This window comes from Rhodotorula paludigena (assembly GCF_050403205.1).
Source record: "Rhodotorula paludigena JCM10292 DNA, Rt_paludigena_JCM10292v1_ctg61, whole genome shotgun sequence".
Lineage (NCBI taxonomy): Eukaryota > Fungi > Basidiomycota > Microbotryomycetes > Sporidiobolales > Sporidiobolaceae > Rhodotorula > Rhodotorula paludigena.
This window is the reverse complement of record NW_027481397.1, coordinates 83,040-106,976: the sequence shown is the minus strand read 5'-3', so window position 1 is coordinate 106,976 and position 23,937 is coordinate 83,040. Positions and strand designations below refer to the sequence as shown.

The 23,937-nt window shown below is 62.1% G+C and overlaps 11 protein-coding genes across 11 annotated transcripts; 9 read left to right on the top strand and 2 right to left on the bottom strand.

The window, feature by feature from the left end:
* Nucleotides 1-65: 65 nt before the first annotated feature.
* On the top strand, nucleotides 66-1,033 carry JCM10292_003814 (complex I 24 kDa subunit family protein; the record flags this gene model as incomplete). The annotated part of the gene is made up of 6 exons (XM_076651980.1): nucleotides 66-310; nucleotides 372-380; nucleotides 451-604; nucleotides 674-733; nucleotides 795-926; nucleotides 992-1,033. Coding segments are annotated over 6 exons (642 nt in total), but the record flags the coding sequence as incomplete, so codon positions are not given.
* Nucleotides 1,034-1,651: 618 nt separating this feature from the next.
* On the top strand, nucleotides 1,652-6,787 carry JCM10292_003813 (uncharacterized protein; the record flags this gene model as incomplete). The annotated part of the gene is made up of 7 exons (XM_076651979.1): nucleotides 1,652-1,924; nucleotides 1,982-3,118; nucleotides 3,522-3,676; nucleotides 3,757-4,861; nucleotides 5,367-5,546; nucleotides 5,600-6,076; nucleotides 6,143-6,787. 7 exons carry the CDS (start codon nucleotides 1,652-1,654, stop codon nucleotides 6,785-6,787), a joined length of 3,972 nt encoding a protein of 1,323 aa, XP_076502504.1.
* A 238-nt stretch (nucleotides 6,788-7,025) lies between these two features.
* Nucleotides 7,026-8,239, bottom strand: DID4 (ESCRT-III subunit protein DID4; the record flags this gene model as incomplete). Its single annotated transcript, XM_076651978.1, has 5 exons — nucleotides 7,026-7,223; nucleotides 7,328-7,546; nucleotides 7,676-7,831; nucleotides 8,000-8,164; nucleotides 8,228-8,239. 5 exons carry the CDS (start codon nucleotides 8,237-8,239, stop codon nucleotides 7,026-7,028), a joined length of 750 nt encoding a protein of 249 aa, XP_076502503.1.
* A 596-nt stretch (nucleotides 8,240-8,835) lies between these two features.
* On the top strand, nucleotides 8,836-10,039 carry URA6 (bifunctional uridylate/adenylate kinase; the record flags this gene model as incomplete). Its single annotated transcript, XM_076651977.1, has 6 exons — nucleotides 8,836-8,974; nucleotides 9,069-9,125; nucleotides 9,208-9,473; nucleotides 9,613-9,739; nucleotides 9,840-9,904; nucleotides 9,965-10,039. The coding sequence occupies 6 exons, from the start codon at nucleotides 8,836-8,838 to the stop codon at nucleotides 10,037-10,039; spliced, it is 729 nt and encodes a 242-aa protein (XP_076502502.1).
* A 791-nt stretch (nucleotides 10,040-10,830) lies between these two features.
* Nucleotides 10,831-13,306, top strand: JCM10292_003810 (arylsulfotransferase family protein; the record flags this gene model as incomplete). Its single annotated transcript, XM_076651976.1, has 11 exons — nucleotides 10,831-11,107; nucleotides 11,182-11,269; nucleotides 11,430-11,463; nucleotides 11,534-11,617; nucleotides 11,690-11,902; nucleotides 11,973-12,172; nucleotides 12,231-12,301; nucleotides 12,366-12,454; nucleotides 12,515-12,642; nucleotides 12,713-13,016; nucleotides 13,076-13,306. The coding sequence occupies 11 exons, from the start codon at nucleotides 10,831-10,833 to the stop codon at nucleotides 13,304-13,306; spliced, it is 1,719 nt and encodes a 572-aa protein (XP_076502501.1).
* A 1,075-nt stretch (nucleotides 13,307-14,381) lies between these two features.
* Nucleotides 14,382-14,795, top strand: MCO14 (4a-hydroxytetrahydrobiopterin dehydratase; the record flags this gene model as incomplete). The annotated part of the gene is made up of 2 exons (XM_076651975.1): nucleotides 14,382-14,597; nucleotides 14,658-14,795. The coding sequence occupies 2 exons, from the start codon at nucleotides 14,382-14,384 to the stop codon at nucleotides 14,793-14,795; spliced, it is 354 nt and encodes a 117-aa protein (XP_076502500.1).
* An 831-nt stretch (nucleotides 14,796-15,626) lies between these two features.
* JCM10292_003808 (uncharacterized protein) lies at nucleotides 15,627-17,281 on the top strand (the record flags this gene model as incomplete). Its single annotated transcript, XM_076651974.1, has 4 exons — nucleotides 15,627-15,840; nucleotides 15,989-16,297; nucleotides 16,354-16,527; nucleotides 16,581-17,281. The coding sequence occupies 4 exons, from the start codon at nucleotides 15,627-15,629 to the stop codon at nucleotides 17,279-17,281; spliced, it is 1,398 nt and encodes a 465-aa protein (XP_076502499.1).
* A 263-nt stretch (nucleotides 17,282-17,544) lies between these two features.
* On the bottom strand, nucleotides 17,545-19,059 carry JCM10292_003807 (DUF6534 domain-containing protein; the record flags this gene model as incomplete). Its single annotated transcript, XM_076651973.1, has 6 exons — nucleotides 17,545-17,939; nucleotides 18,024-18,089; nucleotides 18,152-18,380; nucleotides 18,474-18,578; nucleotides 18,636-18,757; nucleotides 18,810-19,059. 6 exons carry the CDS (start codon nucleotides 19,057-19,059, stop codon nucleotides 17,545-17,547), a joined length of 1,167 nt encoding a protein of 388 aa, XP_076502498.1.
* A 435-nt stretch (nucleotides 19,060-19,494) lies between these two features.
* On the top strand, nucleotides 19,495-20,162 carry JCM10292_003806 (uncharacterized protein; the record flags this gene model as incomplete). Its single annotated transcript, XM_076651972.1, has 3 exons — nucleotides 19,495-19,514; nucleotides 19,570-19,828; nucleotides 19,929-20,162. The coding sequence occupies 3 exons, from the start codon at nucleotides 19,495-19,497 to the stop codon at nucleotides 20,160-20,162; spliced, it is 513 nt and encodes a 170-aa protein (XP_076502497.1).
* A 238-nt stretch (nucleotides 20,163-20,400) lies between these two features.
* On the top strand, nucleotides 20,401-21,811 carry JCM10292_003805 (uncharacterized protein; the record flags this gene model as incomplete). The annotated part of the gene is made up of 7 exons (XM_076651971.1): nucleotides 20,401-20,463; nucleotides 20,545-20,631; nucleotides 20,701-20,785; nucleotides 20,856-21,085; nucleotides 21,156-21,210; nucleotides 21,325-21,683; nucleotides 21,758-21,811. 7 exons carry the CDS (start codon nucleotides 20,401-20,403, stop codon nucleotides 21,809-21,811), a joined length of 933 nt encoding a protein of 310 aa, XP_076502496.1.
* Nucleotides 21,812-22,231: 420 nt separating this feature from the next.
* JCM10292_003804 (uncharacterized protein) lies at nucleotides 22,232-23,806 on the top strand (the record flags this gene model as incomplete). The annotated part of the gene is made up of 8 exons (XM_076651970.1): nucleotides 22,232-22,294; nucleotides 22,411-22,481; nucleotides 22,551-22,572; nucleotides 22,674-22,758; nucleotides 22,846-23,075; nucleotides 23,164-23,218; nucleotides 23,326-23,684; nucleotides 23,753-23,806. The coding sequence occupies 8 exons, from the start codon at nucleotides 22,232-22,234 to the stop codon at nucleotides 23,804-23,806; spliced, it is 939 nt and encodes a 312-aa protein (XP_076502495.1).
* Nucleotides 23,807-23,937: the final 131 nt, after the last annotated feature.

Here is a 23,937-nt window from a genome sequence, read left to right as displayed (position 1 = left end):
TGCTCCTTCTCGTCGCCATCGCGGCTGTCGCTGAGCTCACCCTGCCCGCCTGGTGACGCGTGCAGCACCGCAACTCGTCGTACAACAACCCTTCGATCCCCTTCTCCCTCTCGGCCGACAACCAGAAGGTCGCGCAGCGCATCATCGCAAAGTACCCGCCGCAGTACAAGAAGGCCGCCGTCATCCCGCTCCTCGAGGTCGCACAGAAGCAGAACAAGGGATGGACCAGCATCTCGGTCATGAACCACGTCGCAGAGCTCCTCGAGATGCCCCCGATGCGCGTGTACGAGGTCGCGTCGTTCTACACCATGTCCGTTCCTGTCTCTCTCTGTCAAGTGTGCAGTGCGAACTGACTCACAACGTTCCTACAGGTTCAACCGGTGCGACCGCGCTCGATTGACTCGTCTGTGCACGTCGAACCCGCTCACTCACTCGCTCTCGCACTCGCAGGGAACCGGTCGGTGACCACTTTGTCCAGATCTGCACGACGACCCCGTGCATGCTCGGTGGGTGCGGCTCGGACAAGATCGTCGAGGCCATCACGGGCCACCTTGGCGTCGGGCTCGGCGAGACGACCCCGGACAAGAAGTTCACGCTTCTCGAGGTGCGTTCTGTCGACCTTGCGCTCTCTCGCAGACACGGAGCTGAGAAAACATTGTGCGCACGCGCGCAGGTCGAGTGCCTCGGCGCATGCTCGAACGCCCCGATGGTGCAGATCAACGACGAGTTCTACGTGCGCTTGTTCCCTCTCTTTCCGACCGCCCGCCCACACTGACGCGTTGTGGCACCCGCAGGAGGACCTGACGCCCGAGTCGATTGTCAAGGTGCTGGACGACCTCGCGGCGGGCAAGAAGGCCAAGACGGGCCCGCAGTCGGCGCGCAAGGGCAGCGAGCCCGACGGCCCGCTCACGGCGCTCACCACTCCGGTGCGTTCTGCGCGCATTCGATTCTCTGTTCTCCTTCAGCATGTTGACGCGTAGAAACGCTGCAGCCGCCAAAGCCGTCCGAGATCTTCACGGCCGAGTGGCAGTAGACGCCCGCCTTCTTCCTCTTCTCCTCGCCGTGCCTCCCACGCTCTCTCTTCTGTGTTTGTAGACTTTAACCCTCCACACATACTCGCTCACTCTCGCACTCACTTGCATCTGCAAGAAAGGCGGTACTCCGCATACTACGACTCTACGGTAGTAGTGAGTCTGAACCGCGCGCGACTGACGCTTTTACCCTTTCCATCCGAGCGTGACACAAGCACAAAGTGGTGCGTGCGCACAGCTAAGGGAGGCTCGCTGGTCAGTGTTCGCGAGACCTGACGCCGCTGAGGCGCAATCAGGTGCCGGCAAGCCAGAGGAGAGGGGCTGAGGAGATCAGAGTCTAGCTGGATTCCCGGTCGGCCCTTAGTAGTACGTACGCTGCGTCGGCCTCACTCGACAGCTCGAAAGGCTTTGCACGCGAGGCAGCGAAATTCTGAAGGATCCACTCCGTTTCGTCCGTTCCCTCTCCTTCTGTCCTTCCGCAGCGTCCTCTCAAACGCAGCTGTACCTGCTGCACCTGCTCGTGAGAGTTGTTCAGAGGTTCTGGCACCCGCTTCAGCGTCTTCAGTCTCCGACCCGAGTCTCTCCCGCTTCATCAGCTCGAGTGCCTTCTCCTCGTCGCCATGTCGAGCCCGGACGCTGCAGAGCCTCGCGCGGGCATCGACAGCCTCAGCAAGGAGCTCTTGCACCGAGTCGTCGTTCTTGTCGACCAGCAGGATCGCGCCGTTGCCGAGAGCGGCGTTTCGCTCGCTTCCAAGGCTCCGTCGACGGCTTCTGGCAGCGGTGCGACAAAGCTTCCCGAGGGCAAGCTCAGCTGGTGGTACGCGCACGGAGTCAGCGCCCTCTCGCTCGCCAACAAGCGTCTCCGCGAAGTCGCTCTCCCGCTTCTCTGCCGCGTGGGTCTTGCCCCTTGTCCAAGTCCCCGTTCCTTTCGCTGACAAGCTCGCCTGCAGTCGATCAAGGCAACGCAGCTTTCCAAGCCCATCTTTCAGTTCAGCCGCATCCCGGCCGGTCTCCTCGCTGGCATCGAGACGCTCGACTTCACCGGCGCCGACCTCGACTCGTACGCTGCTGCGGCGATCGCACTCGATCAGCTGAAGAGTTTGCGCGAGATCCGGCTGTCGGGCCATGACAATGAGAATGTGAAGTGGCCTGTGCGTGTCGAGGGTAAGGCGCGCGACACCCAAGACGACCGGGACAGCCTTCTCTGGGCCAACGAGGCCTTCAGCGCCACAGTTGAGCGCTTCACGGCGCTCCGCTACCACTGTCCGCCATTCTGCGAGAATTTCAGTCAGGTCATGCAGCGTTTCACGAGGCCACCGATCCTGCGCAAGCTCGTCTACTCAACCGGATCGACACATTGCACCCTTCACGAGACCCTCCGAGCGTGCACGCAGCTTGAGGAACTTGACCTTTCGAACGCCAAGTATTCAGTCGCTTGCCTTCTTGTCTCCGACGCGACGAGCGAGCTTCAGCTCGAGCTGCCCCTCCTCACTTTCCTCGTCTCAAGCTGTAACGACCTCAAGAGCATCCGCAACCTCGGCACATTTGCTCCTTCGCTTCTTCGGCTGTCTTTGCGCCTCGCAGATATCAGGCAGGGCGCCTCCGTTGAGGCAATCGCGACAAAGATTGCCCTCCCGCACCTCGAGGTCCTCGAGCTCTCCGGCTATCCTTCCTGCGCAAAGGCGCTCTCGAGCTTCGAGATCCCCGCGCTCAAGAAGCTCGAGCTGTCGATCACCAAGTCGCAGAGTTCGGCGCTCGACTGTGCCTCCTGCCTCCCTGCCGACTGGGCTCCTCCCGCCGGCCTCGACTTCCACCTCGCGACGCACCGCCTCATCACGCTCGACAACTTCGACTCGCTCGAGGATCGGTGCACGGCGCAAGGCATGCGCTTCTCGCACCGCTACCTCGCCGTCCTCGCCCCGTTTGAGCCGCGCGGCACCGATGTCGCCGAGCCCATCGACGGGCCGAGCGAGGCGCGCAAGGAGGCGCTGCTCGAGACGATCTCGTGGGCCGAGGAGCACCTCGAGAAGGTGTGGGACGAGGGCGACGTGCAGGGTCTGCAGGAGCTGGCCGAGGCGATGAAGATGGTGGCGCAGAGGAAGCAGCTCGACGCGTTGAACGACGAGAGGGGGAGGAGAGACGGGATGAAATGCATGATCTGGGCTTCTTCTTGCTCCCTCGCCGGAGATTCACGATACTCGAGAACTCTCAGAAGCCGTGGAAGTCTTCGAGAGAAGGGAAGCATCGCAAGTTGACCTTCACTCGTCGCGGAGGACGACCTTGTCGCTCTTCCTCCATCTTCATCTCGCAACTCGCTGAGCGCGCTTCCCGAGACCTTCCCGCTGTGCCTTGCAACTCTTCCGAGCTCACCGAGGCCAACGCATCCTCCGCGACGCTCTTCTCGCCCTCGTCTCGCCTCATCAGCTCGCGTTTTTACGAGGTCTCTTCATGGCGAGCCAAGACTCTGAGACCGACGTATCGAGCTTCCAGGGTCCTGAAACTGCTGGTGCTACCCTCCGCGACCTCCCGCACGAGCTCCTCAAGTACATTGTCGAACTCGTCGCCGAGCAGGACGACGATGTCCTCTCGGGCTCTGTGCGCGTCGCGAGAGTCGGGCAGGACGGCCCCGATCGGCTCAGCTCGTGGTACGCGAGGGGTGTCGGAGCGCTCTCGTGCCTCAACAAGCACATGAGACGGCTGAGCCTGCCGCACCTCTGCCGCGTAGGCACTGCTTTCCGCCTGATCTCGAGCTTCAGGGCGATGTTGACGAGGTCGAATCATCGCAGACGGTCACCGCCAAGCAACTCGCGCAGCCTATAGTCCAGATGCGGCGCATGCCGCCAGCCATCCTCGCCGGCGTCCGGACTCTCGATCTGCGACACCACTCAGAATCGACCTTCGTCGCGGCCGGTCTCGCACTTCCTCGCCTGGTAAATCTTCGCTGCATTCAGTGCTCCGCGCACAATTTCGTCGCTATCCAGCCAACCACGCTTGATTTTGCGGGAGACAACCAGCTCGCCGACAGACAGCTCGCGCTCGACGCCTTCGCCAGCTGTGCGCACAATATCGAGCAGGTCACCGTTGCGAACGATGCCGGTCACGCTGTGCTGCCTCGCCATATATCCGCTTTCGCGACAGGCGAGTCTCTACGCATCCTCCAGCTTCATTCGGCCGGAACAGCCTTCGACCAAGCGCACCTGCCCACCATACTGCGCATGCACGAGAATCTGCGTCGACTGCGCCTGTTTGATGCCGACTATGCCGTCTTCTCTGATCTGTCGAGGCTCTGGCACCCGCTGCCGGTTCTGCCCGAGTTGCGCGAGCTCGTCATCAGCGCTGCCGACCTATCCGTCCTCCCCTTCATCCTCACCTTGGCGCCCAACGTCGAAGATTTGACCATCAGTTTCGACCCACGCGACATTGCTGAAGACTTGCGAGCTGATGACGACGTCCCCCACGTCTCGCTCCCGCACCTCCGCCGCCTGAAGCTCGAGGGCGGCCCTTCCGTCGCCTCTCGCCTCGCCTGTATCAATCTCATGACGCTCGAGTTCCTCGAGCTTCGCATCGTGGCAGCGTCGGAAGGCAAGATCTACGTCGATTGTGCCGCCCTCTTCCCCTCGACTCTCCTCCTTCCCGCTGGTCTCGTCTTCAAGCTTGTCACGCATCACCTCCTCGCCGTTCAGAACCCCAATGCGCTCACTGACCTCTGCGACAAGCACGGCGCAACCCTCGATTGGTACATCACGCACCTCCTCGCGCCATTCAACCCGCCTGAGCGGTCCACCATCGCCGAGTCCGGAACGACCGTCAACCATCAGCGCGCTCTTGCAGTTTCACAGCTACTCGATTGGGCGACCGCGCACGCTACTCGCCAACAACGATGTCGAGGGGACCGAGGAACTCGCCATTGCGATGAGGAGAGTCGAGGAAAAGAGAATCATCGACGAATTGTAGCTTTCGGCGGGATGCGAGGGTCTGGTAGCACCCTTTCAGTGTTGGCTCCTTCGACTGAGAAGCACTCACAACGGATCGGTAGAAAGCTGGCCTCTCGCAGTCTTGCAGCGAGGGCCGAGCGAGGGCTCCTCTTCGTCCGACATTCTCCACCTCTTCGCAGAGAGAGCGTTCAGACATCTTGTACCGCACTGTGCTCGCAGTCGTCGTGTGCAGCGTCTCGTCGTGCGACCGCTCCATCTCGTCCGCTCCTCGTCCACTTCCCCCCGCCGCTTTCCGATGATGAGCTCCGCGACGCCGAACAGCGCTCTGGGGCCACGCGCTGGCCTCCAAAGCCTTCCTGACGAGCTTCTGTCGCATATCGTCTCGCTCGTGCGCCGCCAGGACGAGCTGGCGCGCCGGAATTCGTCGATTCGCGTCAGCTCCAAGCTGGCAGGCCGAGAGAACAGTGGCGGCGTGCTCGACGACAACGGCAAACTGGGCTGGTGGTACGCGCACGGCGTGCACGCGCTGTCGCTCGTCAGTCGCAAGTTCCGCCGCCTTGCACTCCCTTCGCTGTGCACGGTGAGTTCGCCCTCGCGCGTTTCCACAAGCGCTCACTGACATTGTCTTTGCAGATCTTGACGAGCAAGCAGTGCGGTCACGCTTTTCTCGAGCTCGGCGGGCTGCCACAGGCAATCCTCGACGGCGTCAAGATCCTTGACCTCCGGACCGTGTCGCTCTCGACCTTTCTGGCCAGCGCACGCTCGCTTGCCAACCTGCCGAGAATCCACTTCATCCACATCGCGCTCAAGCGGCTCAACAATGTCTTGGGCCCGCCGAATGGAACTCGCGTACTGACGAACGAGAACAAGACGCGGCTCGATTTCGCCCAGTCCGCATTCCGTCGCAAGGCCCCAGCCGTTTCACGGCTCGCCGTGGAGTTGGAGGGAGAAGCCGACGGCGACGGCGACGCTGTCGAGAACGTCGAGCTTTTCGCAGACCCGACTGCGCTTCGTGAGCTCGGCGTAAACTCGCCCACACGGTCGTGCTGCCCGGACAGCACCTTCCTTCCGCGCGTCTTGAGGAAGTTCGACTACCTCACGATGCTTATCGTACGCGACGCAGCTCCGTGCTCCTTTCAAGCGCTCGCTGCCACCATACCCTGGCGCCACATTCAGCTCCCTTCTCTCCGCTATCTCGAGCTGCATGCGAGCAGCTCTGCAGTCCTCGAGTTCGCCGCTCAGCTCGCTCCAGCGCTCAAGACTCTGCACATCAAGATGTCGGCCAGTCAGGCATACCCAGACCCTGCAGACGTAGACACGGTGCTCTTTCATTCTTTGCTCCACTTCCGCCTGGAAGCGTCCGTGCCCTGCGCAGATCTCCTCCAATTCGCCGACGTTCCCTCGCTGTCGACGGTCCGACTCGAGATTGTGCACAACCGATTGCACGGTGGTACCGACGTCGCTCTCGGTCCCGTCCTTACCGCCATCGCGTCCCTCCCTCGCTCGACCACGTTCAACCTCGTCCTGCCGCGCTGCATCGCATTCCTCGACCTCGCAGAGCTCGAGCAGGCCTGCTCGGCGCGAGACATCCGCCTCGGCGTCACGGACAAGGACGTCCTCGCCCCCTTTTCGCCGCCGGCGTCCAGGGACTCGCCCGGTTGCTTCGATCCGCAGCGCCAGGCCGACGCAGTGACGAGCGCGCTCGAGTGGGCTATTGAGCGCGTGAAGCGCGCGAGGGACGCGGGGGATACGGCCGGTGTGCAGGAGATGGCCGAGCTTGCGAGGAGGATCGAGGAGAGGAGGTACCTCGAGACGCTGTAGTCTCGCGCAAGGGATCTTTGCTTTGCCTAGGGCCATGCATTCAAACAAAAGCAATTACTCAGCTGCTGGAATGTTTACGTTGCAGAGTTCCTGCGAGTGTCCCGTCCTCAGCGTTGAAGTCGGCGAGTCAACAACGATAGCAGTACAATGTCTCCCTCCGCACCGGACATGTACAACAAGACGACAGATACAGAAGGCTCCTCCGCATCCTCCTTCGTCGCGACGGCGCATGTGCAGCTCAGTCCTTCCGCAAGTTGTCCAGCCTCGCCTGCAAGTCCTCCAGCCCGCCGTCGCCGCCCGCCGGTCCTGCACCGCCTGCGCCGCCGAAGGACGACGTTGAGGGCCCGCCACCTGAAGTTTCACCGACGGCGACGGCGCGGCGGACGCCGGGCTCGGAGAGGGCGGTTGCCGGAACGGAGGTGGGCGCTTCGCCGAGCTGAGAGAGCGAGGCAAGAAAAGCGTCAGTCACTTGACTTGAACTTGACATGTCTCGCAGAGCGGAACTGTTGCGAGCGAGAGTGGCGTGGGCAGGAGACGCACCTGCTGCCCGACCGATACGCCAATCTCTGCGAGCACCTCGTCCAAGATGCGGTCGCCCTCCTCCTCCTCGGTCTCGCCGAGCTCGTCGTCCATGGCGTCGTCGATCGCGTCGCCCATCATCTCCTCTTTCATGTCCATCATCGACGATTCCTTCTCAAAGTCTTGGAGGATGCGCTGGATTTGCGGGAGGTTCATCTGGCGCGACATGAGCGACATGGCCTGCAGCGGGTCGCGCGTATGTGTCAGCACGGCAGCCGGAAGGAGCAGAGCTTTCGCATCGCGTAGGAGCAAGCAAGAGGACTGCATTCGAGAGCCATCGCGCCAACACGGACGAAGCGAGAGCCGCACCTTTGTGGCGCCCTTCATGGCCTCTGCCATCTGCTGATTACTGCGCATGCCCTGAATGCGGAGCGAGACGGCCTGGAGCTGCGTTTTCATCGTGTAGAACTTGGAGATGTAGCGCCGCGTGCGCACGAGGTCCTTGGCCATGACCTTACACGAGCCCTGCGGAAGGAGAGGTAGTTGGTCAGTGTTCGACGGCTCTGGGACTGGGCGGAACTGCGTGAAGACAACATCTTCGAGCAGAAGCAGCTCCTGATGGGGCTGCAGCGGCAGGAAGACGTCGTGCACTCGCCGTAGTAGCCAGAGGGACGGGGAGGAAGGTGTCCTCACCATCTCGCCCTTGCGTGCGCCGGTGCGGATGTCTGCGATGAGCTTCTTCTCCTGCTGCTCGAGCTTGCTGCGCTCGCGGTCGAGCTCGCGCTGGGCCTTCTGGAGGCTGCGCTGGTGCTGGCGCAGACGCTCGGCGGGCGTCTTTGTCCGCCCAAAGAGCGTTTCCTGTGGGTGACAGGGTCTTGAGTGGAGTTCTGTCTAGCTATGAGCACCACAGATTCGACGCACGACAATGTTCATGGCGAGTTGGCGAGCGACGGGCCGAGTGGGGGAGAGATGACGCCGACGACGGGCAGCGAGAGCACGGGAGAGCGCAGGACAAGCGAGAGCACGGCGAGGGAGCTGATTTGCACCGCTCTGGCTGCACCAAGGCGCGCAAAGGTGTGCGAGCGAGCGAGGGAAGGCCTCCAAGGCGCGGTGCCCCTCCCCCTCGCCCTCTCTGTACGCTCCCGCTCGCTCCCTCGCCCGCGCAAGGACCGCCAGCACGTGCGCATGCCGTCGCAAGCACCTTCCCGCCCTGTCCCGCGCCGCCTCGCCTTCCCGCTCGCCGTCGTCGCCATTCTCGGAGCATCGTCCTGGGTCTTTCAGCGCACGCTCGCGCAGCGCAGGGCCTCGGAGCACCAGCACGCTCGCCGGAAAGACTACCCGAACCCGATCTAGGCACCTCGCGAGCCATGCCCCTCGCCGCGACCGTGCAGCGCTGGCTGTGTGGACGCGCTCCTTCTCCCGACTCTCCCGCTCCTCGTCCTTCCTCTCCTCCTTCCTCTACTCCGCCCGCCGCCGATCCCGCTCCTCCTCACCTGCCCGCTCAGCCACCCGTCGAGCAGTCCTCCGCCATGTCCGCCGCCGGTGTCCCCGCCCCCGCTCCTGCTGCAGAGCTCCCCGTCCCGGCAACAACCTCGAACGCGACCACCGGGCCCGCCTTCGACCCCAAGGAGGTCACCGTCATCTTTGTTCTCGGTGGACCGGGAGCTGGTGCGCTTTGCTGTTTCCTGCTCCGCTGCCCGACGGCTCGCTGACCCTTCCACCTCATGCTCCGCACTGGGCCGCATCCTTGCCGCGCTCACAGGCAAGGGGACGCAGTGCGCGCGCCTGGTGCAGGACTATGGCTTTGTGCACCTCTCTGGTGCGCTCCCTTGGTCCCTGGCGCGTCTCGCAAGGACGCAAGCTGATGCTGCACCGCCTTCCCTGCACGTCACCCAACGCAGCGGGCGACCTACTGCGCGCGGAGCAAGCGCGCCCGGGCTCGCACTTCGGCGCCATGATCAAAGAGTACATCACCGAGGGCCGCATCGTCCCCATGGAGGTCACGATCAAGCTCCTCGAGAACGCCATGCGCGCCGCCATGAGCTCCGAGGCGGGTCAGGCAAAGGAGGCCGGCGCGGCGGGCGGGAACAAGGGCATCCCGGCGAGGAGGTTCCTCGTCGACGGGTTCCCGCGGCAGATGGACCAGGCTGTCAAGTTCGATGAGACGGTGCGCATCGTCCTTTCAAGCTCCGCTCCGCTATCGGCCCCTCTTGAGCGGGCCCAGGTGCTCAAGCGTGCCGGATCTGATCTAGCAGACGGACTCCACCTGGGACAGAGCTGACCAGGCGATTGCCTCCTCCCTGCAGGTCTGCCCCTCATCGCTCGTCCTCTTCCTCGTCTGCCCTGAACCGATCCTCCTCGAGCGGCTGCTCGAGCGTGGCAAGACGTCCGGGCGCGACGACGATAACGCTGCGAGTATCTCAAAGCGCTTCCGTGAGTTTGCGGCTTTGCTTGCGCTGGCATGCGTCGTGGTCCACACGATTTCGTCATGCCTTGCGCGACAGCGGCTCACATGCTCGGGAATCTTCTTTAGAGACCTTCATCAACACCTCGATGCCTGTTGTCGACTACTACCGGAAACAGGGCAAGGTGGTGGACGTGCGTGCCCATGTCAAACTTCCGGCCCGCTCCCGGACTCAGGCTTCTGTCCTCTTGCAGATCGACTCGGCCAAGAGCATCGAAGACGTCTACGCCGACATCAAGTCTGCTATTGAGCCCGTGCTCGGCGCCTGATTCGCGCCCGCTCAGCCGTCCTCGTCGCGCAACCCGCGCATGTCTAGAGCGCCTGGTCGCGTCGCGCACCGTCTGTGTATCCCAGCCCGTTGCAACCTTTCTGTCCTCGCCGTCACGTCCCATCTTGTTATCCTCGCGTCAGGCGCAGTCGGGTGCAGGCCTGCGCTGCGCAGCTGTTGCTGCCGCCTGCGGACGAACACTCAGGCGCAGCCTCGGGGCTGAACTGCGCGGTCTTGCTCGCCGTCGCCGGGTTGCTGCGTTCTTCTGTGCGTGCTCCGCCATTCGAAGCACCTGCAGCATTGACTAACGCAGCTCGCCAGCAGGCTCCTCTGTTTCCTCTCGCCCTCGCGCTCGATGTGCTCCTCAACCCCCCTACCGAGATCGCCGCTTTCGCTTCCCTGTTTCGCTGCGCTCTTATTCTTGCCCTGCGGGCTACTGATTTTTGCTGCGAGCGGCGTTCTCCCCCGCCCACTCGACTCGTCCGCTGCCGCTCGATCGCCCTCCTCACCCCGCACTTTCCGCTCTCCGAGGAGGGCGCAGTCCGCTTTTGCTGCGCTCTTCGCCCAGCTTTTGCGATCCAATCTTGCTCTGCTTGAGCTCTCCTTCGCTCTGTACTCTCTTCCTTACTTGCCCTCGAGCCAGCAGCACGCTGTTGAACAAGGCGAACCCTTCACGCTCTGCCATCGCCCGAGCCGGACCCCACATCGGCTGCGACCAAACACTCGCTCAACACCGGCGGCGTCTCTCTCGCGCTCTCTTTGTCGCTCGCCAGCCCAGTCTCGCCCTGAAGCATGCTCTCACGACCGCACGTTCCGCTGTGCGCATCCCTCGCCGCGCTCTCATTCGTCCTCCCTCGCCTCGCCTCCGCCGACTCGGTCGTGACCGACAACTCGACCTCGTGGTACGCGACGACGGCGCCCGTGCAGACTTTCCATTCGAGCAACGTCACGCCGCCAGAGTGGAACGTCCTCACGCTCGATGCGGAGCGAGTGAGCGAAGGGAGCGTGCTGCTCAGCTACCGCGGGACGGCGACGAGCCAGGCTGCGCCGCTCATTATGGACAACAACGGTCAGTCGTCATCTGCTGCTGCTCGGCGTGAGGGTCTCGAGCGCGAGCTGATGACGAGACGGCGGCACGAACAGGCTCGCTCGTTTGGTCCGGCGCTGAGGCAGGGTACGGCGACTCGATGGACCTCATCGTGCAGCAGTACAAGGGCGAAGATGTCCTTACGTTTTATCAGGGTGCGCTACGCTCCCTTCCGTTGATCACGAGGCCAAGCGGAGGCCGTGTCGCTGACTTCGAACCTCGTGGGTCTTGCAGGGTGTGCCTGCCGATTCGACGACACTTCCTGCCTTACCTGGCGTTGCTGACAATTTCGCCTTTCGGGCAGCGACTTCTACTCGGGCGGCTACGGATACGGCTACGTAAGTCGCCCGTATTTCGCCGGACTTGCGCAGCTCAAGCTGACAGCTTGCCGTCTTCCCGTTTACGCAGTGGAACATCCTTTCGACCAACTACTCTCTCATTCGTACGGTGTCGTCGCTGAACCAGACGGAGGACGAGAGCGACTTCCACGAGGTATGCTTCACCAGCATTGGGCCTTCTCAGGTATCTGCACGCTAAGCCCCTCTGCTCTCCCTCTCTGAACAGTTCGTCATCACCGAAAACAACACGGCACTTGTCGAGTCGTGGCGCACAACGCAGGCCGACCTGACCGGCGCAGGCGGCGACGGAATCGGCTGGACCTGGGACTGCGTCTTCCAAGAGATCGACATCTCGGGCGCGAGTCGCGAGTCGGACGAGCTCCTGTTCGAGTGGCGCGCGCTTGACCACATGGACGCCGGCGAGAGCTACTTCCAGGTTGTGCGTCCCGCTACCCTTGTCTGCCTGAGTCCCACGCGAGGCCAGCGCTGACCCGCAAGGACACACGCAGGAGAACAACGGCAACTCGTCCGACAACGCTTTCGATTTCTGCCACATCAACAGCGTTGAGAAAGTCGCCGCGACCGGCGACTACCTCATCTCGATGCGCGGACCGTCAACGATCTACCTGATCAACGGACAGACGGGCGAGATCACCTGGCGACTGAGCGGGAAGTACTCCAACTTCACCATGGGAGAGAATGCGACGTTGTACGTTCTCCCGCTCAACGGACATCGCTCACAGACTGGCGCTGACGGAGCTGTGCAGCTGGTATCAACATGACGCGCGCCTCATGGAGGGTCAGGACATCACCTCCGGCGTCTTTAACATCTCGCTGTGTACGTTGACACTTGCAGGCTCTCGGAGGGCCTCCACTCACTCGGGCGAGATGCCGGTACACAGTTGACAACGCCGCCGGCGGTGGCGAGCCTGCCGAGGCCACGGCGCGTGCGCTAGTCCTCCAGCTTGACACGAACGCCTGGACTGCCACGGTGCGCTCTCGTATACACTGCGTGCTCACCATTGTCAAGCTGACTTTGCGCGCTGTGCAGCTCGTCCGCGAGGACATTCCCTCTTTCGACGCCCCAGCAGCAAGCCAGGGCTCGAACCAGCCTCTCGACGACGGGAGTTTCTTCGTCGGCTGGGGCGCTCAGCCTTACTTCACCGAGTATGCGCCGGAGTGCGTTGTTTCCGTCGCTCGACGTGCTCTAGCTCATTCGTACACAGAACTGATCCGCTCCAAATGGCAGTGGCACCATTGTGCAGGATGTCACTTTCGGCACAACTGAGAGCGTCGTCATGTCGTACCGCGCTTTCAAGCAGACCTGGCACGGCTACCCTCTCACGAACCCCACGATTGCCGTGAACGGCTCGTCCGCCTTTGTGTCCTGGAACGGCGCAACCGATGTTGCGAGCTGGACACTCCTCGGAGGCACGAGCGAGAGCGGCGTCACAAACGAGGTGTCGACGCTCGCCAAGTCGGGCTTCGAGACGGAGATCGCCAACATTGGCGAGACCTACTCTTACCTCGCGGCCGCCGCCGTCGCTTCTGACGTGCGTAATCCCTCTACCTTGCTGCACATCGCGGCTTGCTGAAACGGTTTTGCTGGCAGGGCACTTGCCTCGGCGTCTCGGCCGTCTATTCGACCGCTTCTCTCTCCTCAACCAGCACGAACGGCACCTGCCCGAGTGGCTCCACCGTTGCCCCAGCCGGAACAAACGGCACGTCGACCGCCTCGGGCTCGAACACAAGCACTGACGACGAGTCGGGTGCGGGCCGCATTGCCGCTTCGGTTGCCGTCGCAGGCGCAGCGGCCGTTGCTGCTCTCTTTGCTGCCCTGTAGATGTGTATTCTTGCGCTCGCATTCGCATATTTCGTTATCAGCGTGCCGCTTACGTCGGATCACAACGAGACTTGCATGCTTGAGAAGGCCACCAACTCAGCCGTCTCGCTTGACCGACATTGCCTCGTGCTCCGTGCGCAGAGGGCCTCAATCTAGCGCAGGCAATTCGTTGGTGGGCTGCATGTGCACGGGAAGCGTGGGCGCCTGTGCGGCAGGGTAAGGGAGAGGGGGGCCTGCTCGGGGACGGACGCCGGCTGTCGATCCGGCGGCGCTTTCGCATGGTCAATGCCTGTGACCTGTCGCTACAAAGGTCAGAGCCGCGCTCAGGTAATTGTAGTACAGATGCAGCGTGGAAGGCGATGCGGGCTCTACTGCAGTTAGAGAAGCGGGTCGGCGCAGGCCCGAGGTTCCGTGGGGCGTGCCAGGGCCCTGCAACCTTCGTAGCAGCGCATTTTCCTTTCTGTTTGTTTCGAATCAAATGTCTTCCCCTGCTGCGAATATACGAGTACTGCCCGGATCTCCGGTCTTCCCGCAATCGCTTAAGGTAAGAGACTGTCCGGAGCATGCGTGATTGCGGCACACTGTGCCTTCTCTACAGTCCATAGCCCTGGCCGCGGTTTGGCGCTCGTCTGACGCGCTAGCCCGCAGCACGTAGGGCGTACCGAGTGCTGAGAGCGGGAGGAGAGGGACGAACCGCTTGTAACCGGAGCAGGGCGCCCGATTGGAGCTGAGCACATAGAGAAAGCAGTGAAGGCGACGCTTAACCCCCGTAAGAATAGTTCGGAGCGGCACTGCGGCACGTCCCGTCTCACAAGTTCGGCCAACTGATGAAGCCGAGGAAGCTCGGCAAGGCCTCGGGGAGAGCAGCGAGGCCTTTTGCAGCGGATACAACAACAGGGAAAGCATCTGCACACGCGTGCGATTCGCAGGACTGTGTTGGCGCAGCAGGGACGTCGGGAAGGAGGGAAGATTCCGGAGGTGGTGCGCCCGCCTCTTCGCCTTTTCCTGCTTCATACGCATGCTGCGCTCGACTGCTACGAGCTTTCTGCGCTTTGCGAAGGCCCGCAGCCTCCCAATGCGGCCAATGGCAACAGCCTCCAACGCCTCTCTCCGTCGACAACCCGCTGCTTCTGATGCGCTGGACTCGCTTGTCTCGAAAGGCTGGGCCGTTGCGCGAGGGTCTGGAACCGCACATGGGACGCAGCGACTCAGCCAGGACTTCCGCTTCAAGGACTTCAGCCAGGCCTGGGGATTCATGAGCCGGGTTGCACTCGCGGCCGAGAAGCTGAACGTGCGTCTCGGTTCGAGCCGTGCGCTGTCAATGCTGTTCTGACGCTGCAGCGATCCGCAGCACCACCCAGAGTGGACGAACGTCTACAATCGCGTGTCAATCGCCTTGACAACGCACGACACGGACAACCAGCTCACGGCCCTCGACGTCAAGCTAGCCGAGCGGATCCAGACTATTGCGGCGGAATACAAGGAGTGACAACGTTCCGAGGCGACGGCGCGTTTGCAGGGATTCATCTGTACGTGCATCCCTCGTTTGCCTAGTTGTCTGACAACCAATCGAAGCTTCTTTGGCAGCCTCGGCCAGCGACCATATCGTTGGAATTGCAGAACAGCCCTATCTTGATGCACTGCATACGCGCCGTGGCGGACAAGACCGCTCCACCGGCATACGGCGCGAGTCGTACTCCACGGCAGTCCCGTCCCCTTCTAATCTTCCTTTTCTCGCAACTGTATATTCTGCTGTTTCAACCGCTCGTGCTTGTTGTATTGCTTCATCTTTCGCTCATTGAGTCATCAGGTAGTAATGCGACAAGAGAGATTTGGGCGGGTGCGATCATCAAGTTCAGCCCGCTGCGAGGACCGAGGGCTCGCCAAGCGCCGTCTGCAGTTGCGCGTCGAAGGTCTGCAGTTTCGGACAGTCGGCAAAAGAACTAGGGCCGCTCAGTCCTGGAGAAGAAGCAGAAGGAGCAAAAGAAGAAGCACTGCTCAGTGGCGGGATCGAACCGCCGACATTGGACTTGCACCCGGAGGTATTAGGTCCACATCATAACCAACTAGATCAACCGAGCTGTTGTTGAACCAGCGAGTCACGCGTGCGTTTATTGACCTTGATTGTTGACCTGCCCGCCCACAGGTACTTTTTGACGGTAGCTGAGGCTGCGTACACGTTGATCCCCTTTTCGCATACTCGATCGATCCTCTTGGAGCACTTGCTCGGCGCGGAAGCGACGGCAGCCGCCCCTCATCACGCTCGTCGGCGTCTCGCTTGCACTTTCCTCTCGCGAGTGCACCTCGAGCGACTGCGACGATGCTCGCACGCTCCCACGGTCCGCGGCTCGACCACAACCAGGAGAACCCGCGCCTGCACAAGACGCCCGCGCGCGCTGGCAAGAACGCGGCGGCGGCACCACTCGCGGGCCCGGCACCCGTCACTGGCGGCAAGGGCGTGCTGACGCAGATGGCGCGGTCGGGAAGGGTGCTCGGCGCGAAGGACCGCAACCAGGGCAAGGTGGGCGTTGCGGGTCAGTCGGTGCTCCTCGTCCTTGTCCGCGTTGTTGATCGAGGCGGTGCTCGAAGCGTCCAGTGCCTCGTACCGTCGCGCCTGGCTTGCAGAGAGGGTGGTTTTGCGGTCCACACGTCTCAGTCGCACTGACCTGCTTGCTCCCACAGAATCAGCCGGACTTCTCTTCCCCGACAAGCCTGTCGCGTCAACTTCGCAGGCGCAAGCGGGCCCGTCATGCGCTCCCCGCCAGCAGCCACCCCACCAGCAGTTCAAGACGCCTCTGCCGAACAAGACGCTGCGGCCGCTGCAGGACATGTGCACGCCAGCAACGGGCGTTCGTGCGCGCCATGCACCGCCTCTTGTGCTCGGATCGCCCGACGTGTCGATGGAAGAGGACGTCAAGGAGCAGCAGCCTGAGCCCGAAATTGAGGAGGACCGCGAGGTCGAGTATGCTGGACCGAGTGCGCGGGACTACGGTACGGTTTCACCAGAGTGCTGTTGCCTGCGTCGCGGCTTAACGCTCTTCCTGCAGACGAGCCCTATATTCCCGACCATCCCGAGCCTGACTACACGACGGCTGGCTACGGCAAAGCCCTCAGGGCGACGCCGCTCGTCCCGATGGACGATCCCGCCGACTGGCTGCTGCAGGATGAGGCGGAACGGGGTTTGTTCCGTGCGGAAATGGAGGATTCCTTGCAGTTATCACGTGCGTCTCCATCTCTCTCGCACAGGGCGTAGCTTATGCAGCTGCTCGAGCAGAATACGATGAGTTCGACGCACCAGGGCCGCTATTTCCTACTCCGAAGCGTCGCGCTCCGCTCGCCGCAAAACCTGCCAATGGGGCATCGAGCACGCCTTCCACTATCGCTCGAACGCGGATGACGGCAGTCGTCTCGTCGGCCGCGTCAGCGTCTGCTCGCACGGGCACGCCGCTCTCGTCTGCGGCCGCGCGCCGACCCCTCCTTTCTTCCACCTCTGCCGCGAGTGCGCCCCTCCGCCGCGCGCCACTGGGTTCGACGTCGACTCTCGGCGCTTCAGCACGTGGCAACCGCCCACCGTCCTCGACCCTCACTGCATCCACCCTCTCCCTCTCAGCAGCTCGGGCACCGCTCAGCGGCGGCAAAGGCACCCAAACCGGTTCGAGGGCGTCGTCCACGCGCGAACACCTCGCGCCTGTATCGGCCGCGCCTGCTCCCCGCGCCCGTCCTCCGCCGCTCACCCTCTCTCGCCCCACCTCATCCACCTCGCTCCGCAGCGCAAGCGGCAGCGCGACCGGCGCGACGCTCTCGCCCGCGCAGGCGTCAGCGAAGCGCAAAGCAGATGCCGAGGCGGCCGAGCGCGAGTTGGGCATCTTTGGGGTCGTTGACAGCGCGGACGACCTCGAGGTGATGGAAGGGATGGGTGCGCTCGGGTTCGGGGACGAAGAGCCGGGCGAGTTCAGGCTGGACCTTGAACTTTGATTGTATTCTGGCCAGTCTTCTGTTCGTTCTACAACCCCTCTCGTTCCTCGGCCAGATTTGCTCCCGCTTCTTCCTTCTCCTCGTTGTGCAGATCTGCCTCCCTCGTTCCGTCCTCGTTATGCCTGTTTCTTGTTCTCGGTAGTTGCATTTCGCACGGCTTTCGACCCTCGCACGCGACTCAGGCGAGCGGTCTTCGAGTTGCAGTCATGATCGTGGTACAACAGGGTGTCACAAAAGACCGAGCCACCGAAAAGTACAACCCCTCATCGTGAGTGCGACTCCTGTATCGGGATAGCAACAAAGTCGCTGGGGTCCTCAACTTGCCCCACCAGGTCAGGCTTGACCTCGCCCTCGTGTCTTCCGTCGACCGGCTCGCCCGCCTCGTTCAGCTCGGTTTCGTGTCGGCTCTGCGACGCAAACTCCTTCTCCTCCCGTTCCCACTTGATCGTATCCCTGGCGCTCCTCTGCGCGTTTTGTGCTCCGTCAGAACCTGCGCGACTGCCCAGGACGGAGCGCGTCGCAGCGTCGGCGTTATGGAGGGGAAGGGCGGCAGGCGCGCGTGCGCCGCCTGTCGGGCCGCTGCAGAGATACTCGTTGACCGTGCGGCGTGCCGACAGGGTTGTGTATAGCGAGAGGGCGTAGCAGGCGGGGAGAGGAACTGCAGAAAGAGGGGCGATCAATCTCGGTACGACAAGCTGAAACGCATGCCCCGTTTTCCGCGGGCTTTCAGCAAGGAACTCACTCCAAAAGGCCCAATGCACAAGGGTGATGTGGACCGCAACATCGGCAGTACCTGTCGCGAGCGCCGCTGCACGGACGGGTCGTAAGTCGGTATGAGCGACGCGACCTGCACAAGCAGACTCCACGCACCTCCCGTGACGGCTAGGAAAGCCGTATATGACGCTGTGAGTAGCGCCGTCTGGATAAGTCTTCGCAGAAGCGAGTCGGTCTGGACCCTGAAGCCCTGAATCCGTTGGCGGAGAGTAACGGCGAGGCAAGCCGAGATGAATACGTCGCAGATAGCGGCGGACCAGAGCCACATGGCGATCCCGTCGTTGTAGTCAAAGGGGAGCAGGCGTTCTATCGTTTCGTTGAGATACTGCCGAGACGTCGAAGCGACGTCAGACAGTTCGATACTTCCGCCGGAGAGATCGCTCTGTTCTTCGATCCGCATTATGAAAAATGAGCGCACCATGAGACCAGCAGCGCATGTTAGGACCGAGCCGCACAGCGAGACGAGGATGCACAAGCCGACCGCGGCAAGGAAAATCCAGCGGACCCACAAGCGCCGCACAAGCTGTCGAACAACGCAGTCAGCCAGGTCGCTCTAACGCTTGAAAGGGCGCTCACGCACCGCTGCAGCTCGAATTGCCAGCAGTGCCTGTACCGGCATAGCGACGAAACAGCCGAACATGGGGAGAATCATGTCGAGCCGTACGCCGAGCAGAATCTGAAGTGGAGAGCGGTCGACGGTGACTGTACCGACAACAGTCAGTATGGGGCCTGACGATGCCCGTTGTCAACGTACCCATCCAGTAAGTCACGTCGGCGGCAATGAGGCCCATGTACGTCGTGACGAGGAAGCACACGATCCAAAGCGTGCTCTTGACGGGCCTCGTAAGCTTGGCGTAGAGCGTGCTCCGACAGTACTGGAAGTGCTGCGCGAGATACAAGCCGTACAGGATTATGAAGAACTGCCCGCCGAGTGCGAGCGGGCAGAGCAGCGCCGTCGTCTGGGACTGCAGCTCGGCGTGCGAGACCGCAGGAGGCAAGCTCATCGCGCGCCTGGGTCCTGCGCTTCTTGTGCTTTGGGCGAGTACGACGCAAGAGAAGAGCAGAGGAGGCTCATGAGGCAGTAGTGCGGGTACGATTGCTAGGCTCCAGATTGTCCAGGCGGAGCTCGCGCAGTCTCGGGTGGTGGAGGTACCTGCTGCCTGATGAAAGTTGGAATGTTCGAACTGCAGCAGAGCGCCGCGACAGGCAAGTGTCGAGCTTCGGGAACAGACACACTTTCTGCGGCGCGCCACTTTTTGCCGGGGACGAGTTGCACGACTCTGCGCACGTGACTGATCCGGCTCGTCAAGGGTCGGTCGACCTCTGACGTGTCGCGATGACGCTCACCCCCTCCTACCGCCGAATTTGGGCTGGCGTCGCGCTCTCTGCTCTTTTGCTCTTCACTGCTTTCGACCAGCACGAACTTTACCAGAACCAACATGTGCGTCGTGTCGCCGTCGTCTTCTCGTTGCGCGCCGTCACTGTCACTGAGCTCACACGAGGTTGCCTCGCAGGTCTGCACCTTCCGAGCACGCTGCCCCGACGACCACGAGCGGTGCCGCAGTCGACACCAACCAGCGCGAGGACACTGGTGCCGAGCCGAAGGCCCCCGCCAACGTCGAGTCTTCCGCCGACACGACCAGCGGTGCCGCGCCAGAGGAAGGCTACCCTGAGCAGACACACGCCGGCAAGCTCGGTTACGGGCCGCAGTACCCGACCGGGTCTGGCATCTCGGACATCCTCAAGGCCAAGGAGGAGGTGATTAAGGGCAAGGTGAGTACCTTTGACGCATCCGCCCGTCAAGCGCGTCCACAATCATTCCCGGGCGTGCTCAACGGTCAGCAAGCGTGTACTGACCATTCAACCTGAACAGCTCAAGCACGACCCGGCGCTTGTCCAGCAGGGCCACGACCGCCGCAACGGCACCCTCGCAGAGCGTCGTCGCGAATACGACGCCCAGCACGCCGACGACGAGGACCCCTTCGCGCAGCCGGACGACGGCAAGAAGCCCACCAAGGCCGAGGGCGAGGAGGAGGCGAAGGCGGCGCGCGAGAGTGGGCATGCTGTGTCGGATGACGCAGCGACGGCTGGGACCAAGGCCGAGTAAAGTATCGTCGACGTCGTCTGCCTGTTCATTCCTTGCGCTTGTACATAGTATACCGCTGCACTAGGACATCAATCATCATTGACTAAGCTGCTGGTGGTCAGGTGCCCAAGCACACGGCCTGTACGTTCCGACGAAAACCGCCGGCCGATCGGCCCTTTCGACTGCGGCGCGATGGCCTCCACCTCCGGCCTGCTTCGACTGCTCTTTCATCGCTTCCCTACGCTTTCTGCACACGACCATGCCTGTCCCCACCTTCAAGCTTTCTGACGGCATGACCATTCCTGCGCTCAACTCGGGAGCGGTGCGTCCAGACTCCTGAGGCCTGAGGTGCCCCACTTCCGCTGATCACCGTCTTACGTGCTGATTCGTCTCGACCATGCAGGGACACCCGAACGACAAGACTCCAGGCATCTCGTCGCTGCTCATCAAGGAGGGCGTTCGTGCGCTCGACACAGCGCAGGCGTATCTGGTGCGTTGCCAGCCTCTCGAGGGCGAGCTACGGCTGCACTGACCAAGCGCCCGAATCTGCTTCACCTAGACCGAGACGGGCACCGGTGATGGTGTGCGTCTGGCAGAGAAGGAGCATGGCGTCCCGTCGAGCGAGGTCTACATCACTACGAAAGGTGCGCTCTTTGGCTTGCTTCGGGCTTTCTTTGCCTCTGCTGATCCGATTATTGCGAGTCCGCTGCACAGTCTCGACCGAAGAAGGCGACCCGACCAAGCCTGGCATCGCTCTCGAGGATTTGCGCCAGACGGTCCTCGACCGCATCTCAAACCTTGGCTTCCAGCCCAATCTCTTGCTCATCCACAACCCTTTCGTGCCGCCCAAGGGCAAGCTCGTTGAGTTTTGGAAAATTCTCGAGGATATGAAGGACAAGGGCGAGTTGACGGCCAGTCTCGGCGTCAGCAACTTCAGGCCGCAGGTGCGCCTACCCGGCGTCTCTCACTCCACTGACCCGGTCAAAATGGCTCACTCATTCCTTCAATGTACAGGACTTTGACGAGCTCCTCCCGCACTGCAAGCACAAGCCGGTGATCAACCAGATCGGTGCGCTCTCCTTTTTCTTCGTGGTGCAACCGTCAGCACTTGCCCCCCTTTCTCCCTCGCACCTTCTGCATGTCTTGAACATCAAGCGCACTCCATTGACATGTTCTAATGCAGAGTACCATCCTTATGTGCTCGAGCATCTCAAGCCCAATCTCGACATCATGAAGGAGCACGACATCCTGATTCAGGCGTACCGTCCGCTTACTCCACTCCTGCGCCACCCGACTGGCGGACCAATCAAGCCCATCCTCGAGAAGATCGCCGCGCGCCTGTCGAGTGAGACGGGTCGAGAGGTTGACGCGGCCATGGCGCTGCTGCTGTGGATCCGCACCAAGGGCGTCATCAGCGTCACGGCCTCGAGCAACGAGGAGCGCATCAAGAAGCTTGCGCTGACGCAGGAGCTCCGGGACTTGACGAAGGATGAGGTGGACGAGATTGAGGCGGCTGGTCGCCGTGTGCACTTCCGAGCTTGCGTACGTCTTGACCCAGCCTCTGAAGCTGTTCTCTTACGGACTAGATGAGAACTGACCTATCTTGCCCTTGTTAGACGGAACACATGACAGTTGACTTCCCTTCTCCTAACCTCCCGGAAGACGTCTAGAAGCCGAGTCCCCCGAGCGTCGTACGAGCCTTCGCAGAAAGTGAGTACGAGTTGCTAGGTGACTGCGAAGCGTAGCATCAACTCGCTCGTCCGCGGAGAGCCAGAGACGTTCAGTTGAGAAGGCCGCGTGGCAAGGCAGGCGCAAAGCGAGCACCTCCGAGCCGGGTCGGGCGCAGAGCGACACAGGCTGCTCCGATCGCTTGCGTGCATGCTGCAGGCAGATCCCCTTTCAGGGCGAATGCAGGAGACGAGGGCGAGGACGTACCGGCCCGCCGACAGAGGCCTCCCCTGATGAGGAGCGGAGAGCGCGCCGCTTCCGTTTGCGTCCTTTGCGCCGGCCGCGCGCCGGTCTCGTCGTCACCGCATCATCGCCCGAATTACTCGGACACGTCTGCCCGCACGTACACAACCACGCCCAGCATGAGCATTCCGGCCTTCAAGCTCTCAGACGGAAATGCTATCCCTGCCCTCGCCTGGGGCAACGTGCGTCTCTCGCCTTGCCCTGCTCATCGGCCTCGCTCCACTTGTCTCCGGCGGCTGTCCACACCATTACGACTGCGCCGGAGCAAGACGTGGGTGCTGATATGATCTCTCTGTAGGGCACCGGGGACGCCAAGAAGACCGCTTTCGAGAGCGGTCAGTATGCCGTCAAGGCTGGCATTCGGCACATGTGCGTTGGGCCAGCTTCTCGCATCTTGACGGCGGGAAGTTGACAATGGCTGGTCATACACCACCGCAGTGACACCGCGCAGGGCTACGAGGTAAGTCTTGCCCATCTTCGAGACTCGCGCGGCCAAATCTCAGGCGACCTCGGCGCTTCTCTCCAGCAATTGCGCTGACGCGGCAACTTCCGGCGTCGCAGAATGAGAAGGAGACCGGCCAGTCGCTTGAACAGGCGGTCAAAGACAACGGCATCTCGCCCGACACCGTCTTTGTGACCACCAAAGGTGCGTTCCTCTGAGTCTCACGCTTGCCCGCCTGCGTTAGAAGGGGCTCCGCATCATTCTCAGTACACTGAGTAATCCCTCACGCAGTCTCGACCGAGAAGGGCGACCCGAACAAGCCAGGCATCGCGCTCGAAGACCTCCGTCAGTCGGTCCTCGACTCGATCTCGCGCCTCGGCCGCCAGCCCAACCTCCTTCTCGTGCACAACCCGTTTGTTCCGCCCAAGGGCAAACTCGTCGAATTCTGGAAGATCCTCGAGGACATGAAGGACAAGGGTGAATTGACAGCGAGCCTCGGCGTCAGCAACTTCAGGCCGCAGGTGCGACTCTCAATAACGTCTTGATTCACCAGAGAGTGGCGGCGGAGTCCCCTGAGCTTTAAAGAGCTGACCCTACTCCAGCTGACAGGACTTCAACGAGCTCTTGCCTCAGTGCAAGTACAAGCCCGTCGCAAACCAGCTCGGTGCGTTCTCGTCTGGCAATGCTAGGCTATTTGCCGCGCTCTCGGTTTGCCGCAGTACGAAACGGTGCATAAACGACATGCTGACGCGGCATACACCCTCGATGCAGAATACCACCCCTACGTCCTCACGCACCTTCAGCCCGTCCTCGACATCATGGCCGAGCATGACATCCGCGTCGAGTCCTACGGCCCTCTGTCGCCTCTGCTCCGTCACCCGACGGGCGGTCCGATCAAGCCGGTGCTCGAGCGCATCGCACAGCGCTTGTCGAAGGAGACCGGTGAGGAGGTGGATGCGGCCATGGCGCTCCTCCTTTGGACGCGCTCCAAGGGCGTCGTTGCTGTCACGGCGTCGGGCAACAACGGTCGCATCGCCAAGCTTGCGCTCACCCAGCGGCTGCCGGAGCTGACGAAGGACGAGGTCGAGGAGATCGAGGCGCTGGGCCGCAAGGTCCACTTCCGTGCTTACGTGCGTGGTTCATCCTGCTTGCTCTCTCGCCACGAGTGTGCTGTCGCTGACCCGGGGAATTTCAACAGGACGAGCACATGTGCGTTGACTTCCCGGCGCCAAACCTGCCGAAGGATCTCTAGAAACTCGAGAGTTGCCGTTAGTAATCTGCAATGATCAGATAAGAATGCAACGTATGCGCGGCCTGCTCGTCAAGAGCGGTTGCGCTCAACTGGGAATCGTAGGCAAAGGGAGCCGACGCGGCAACCGCGCT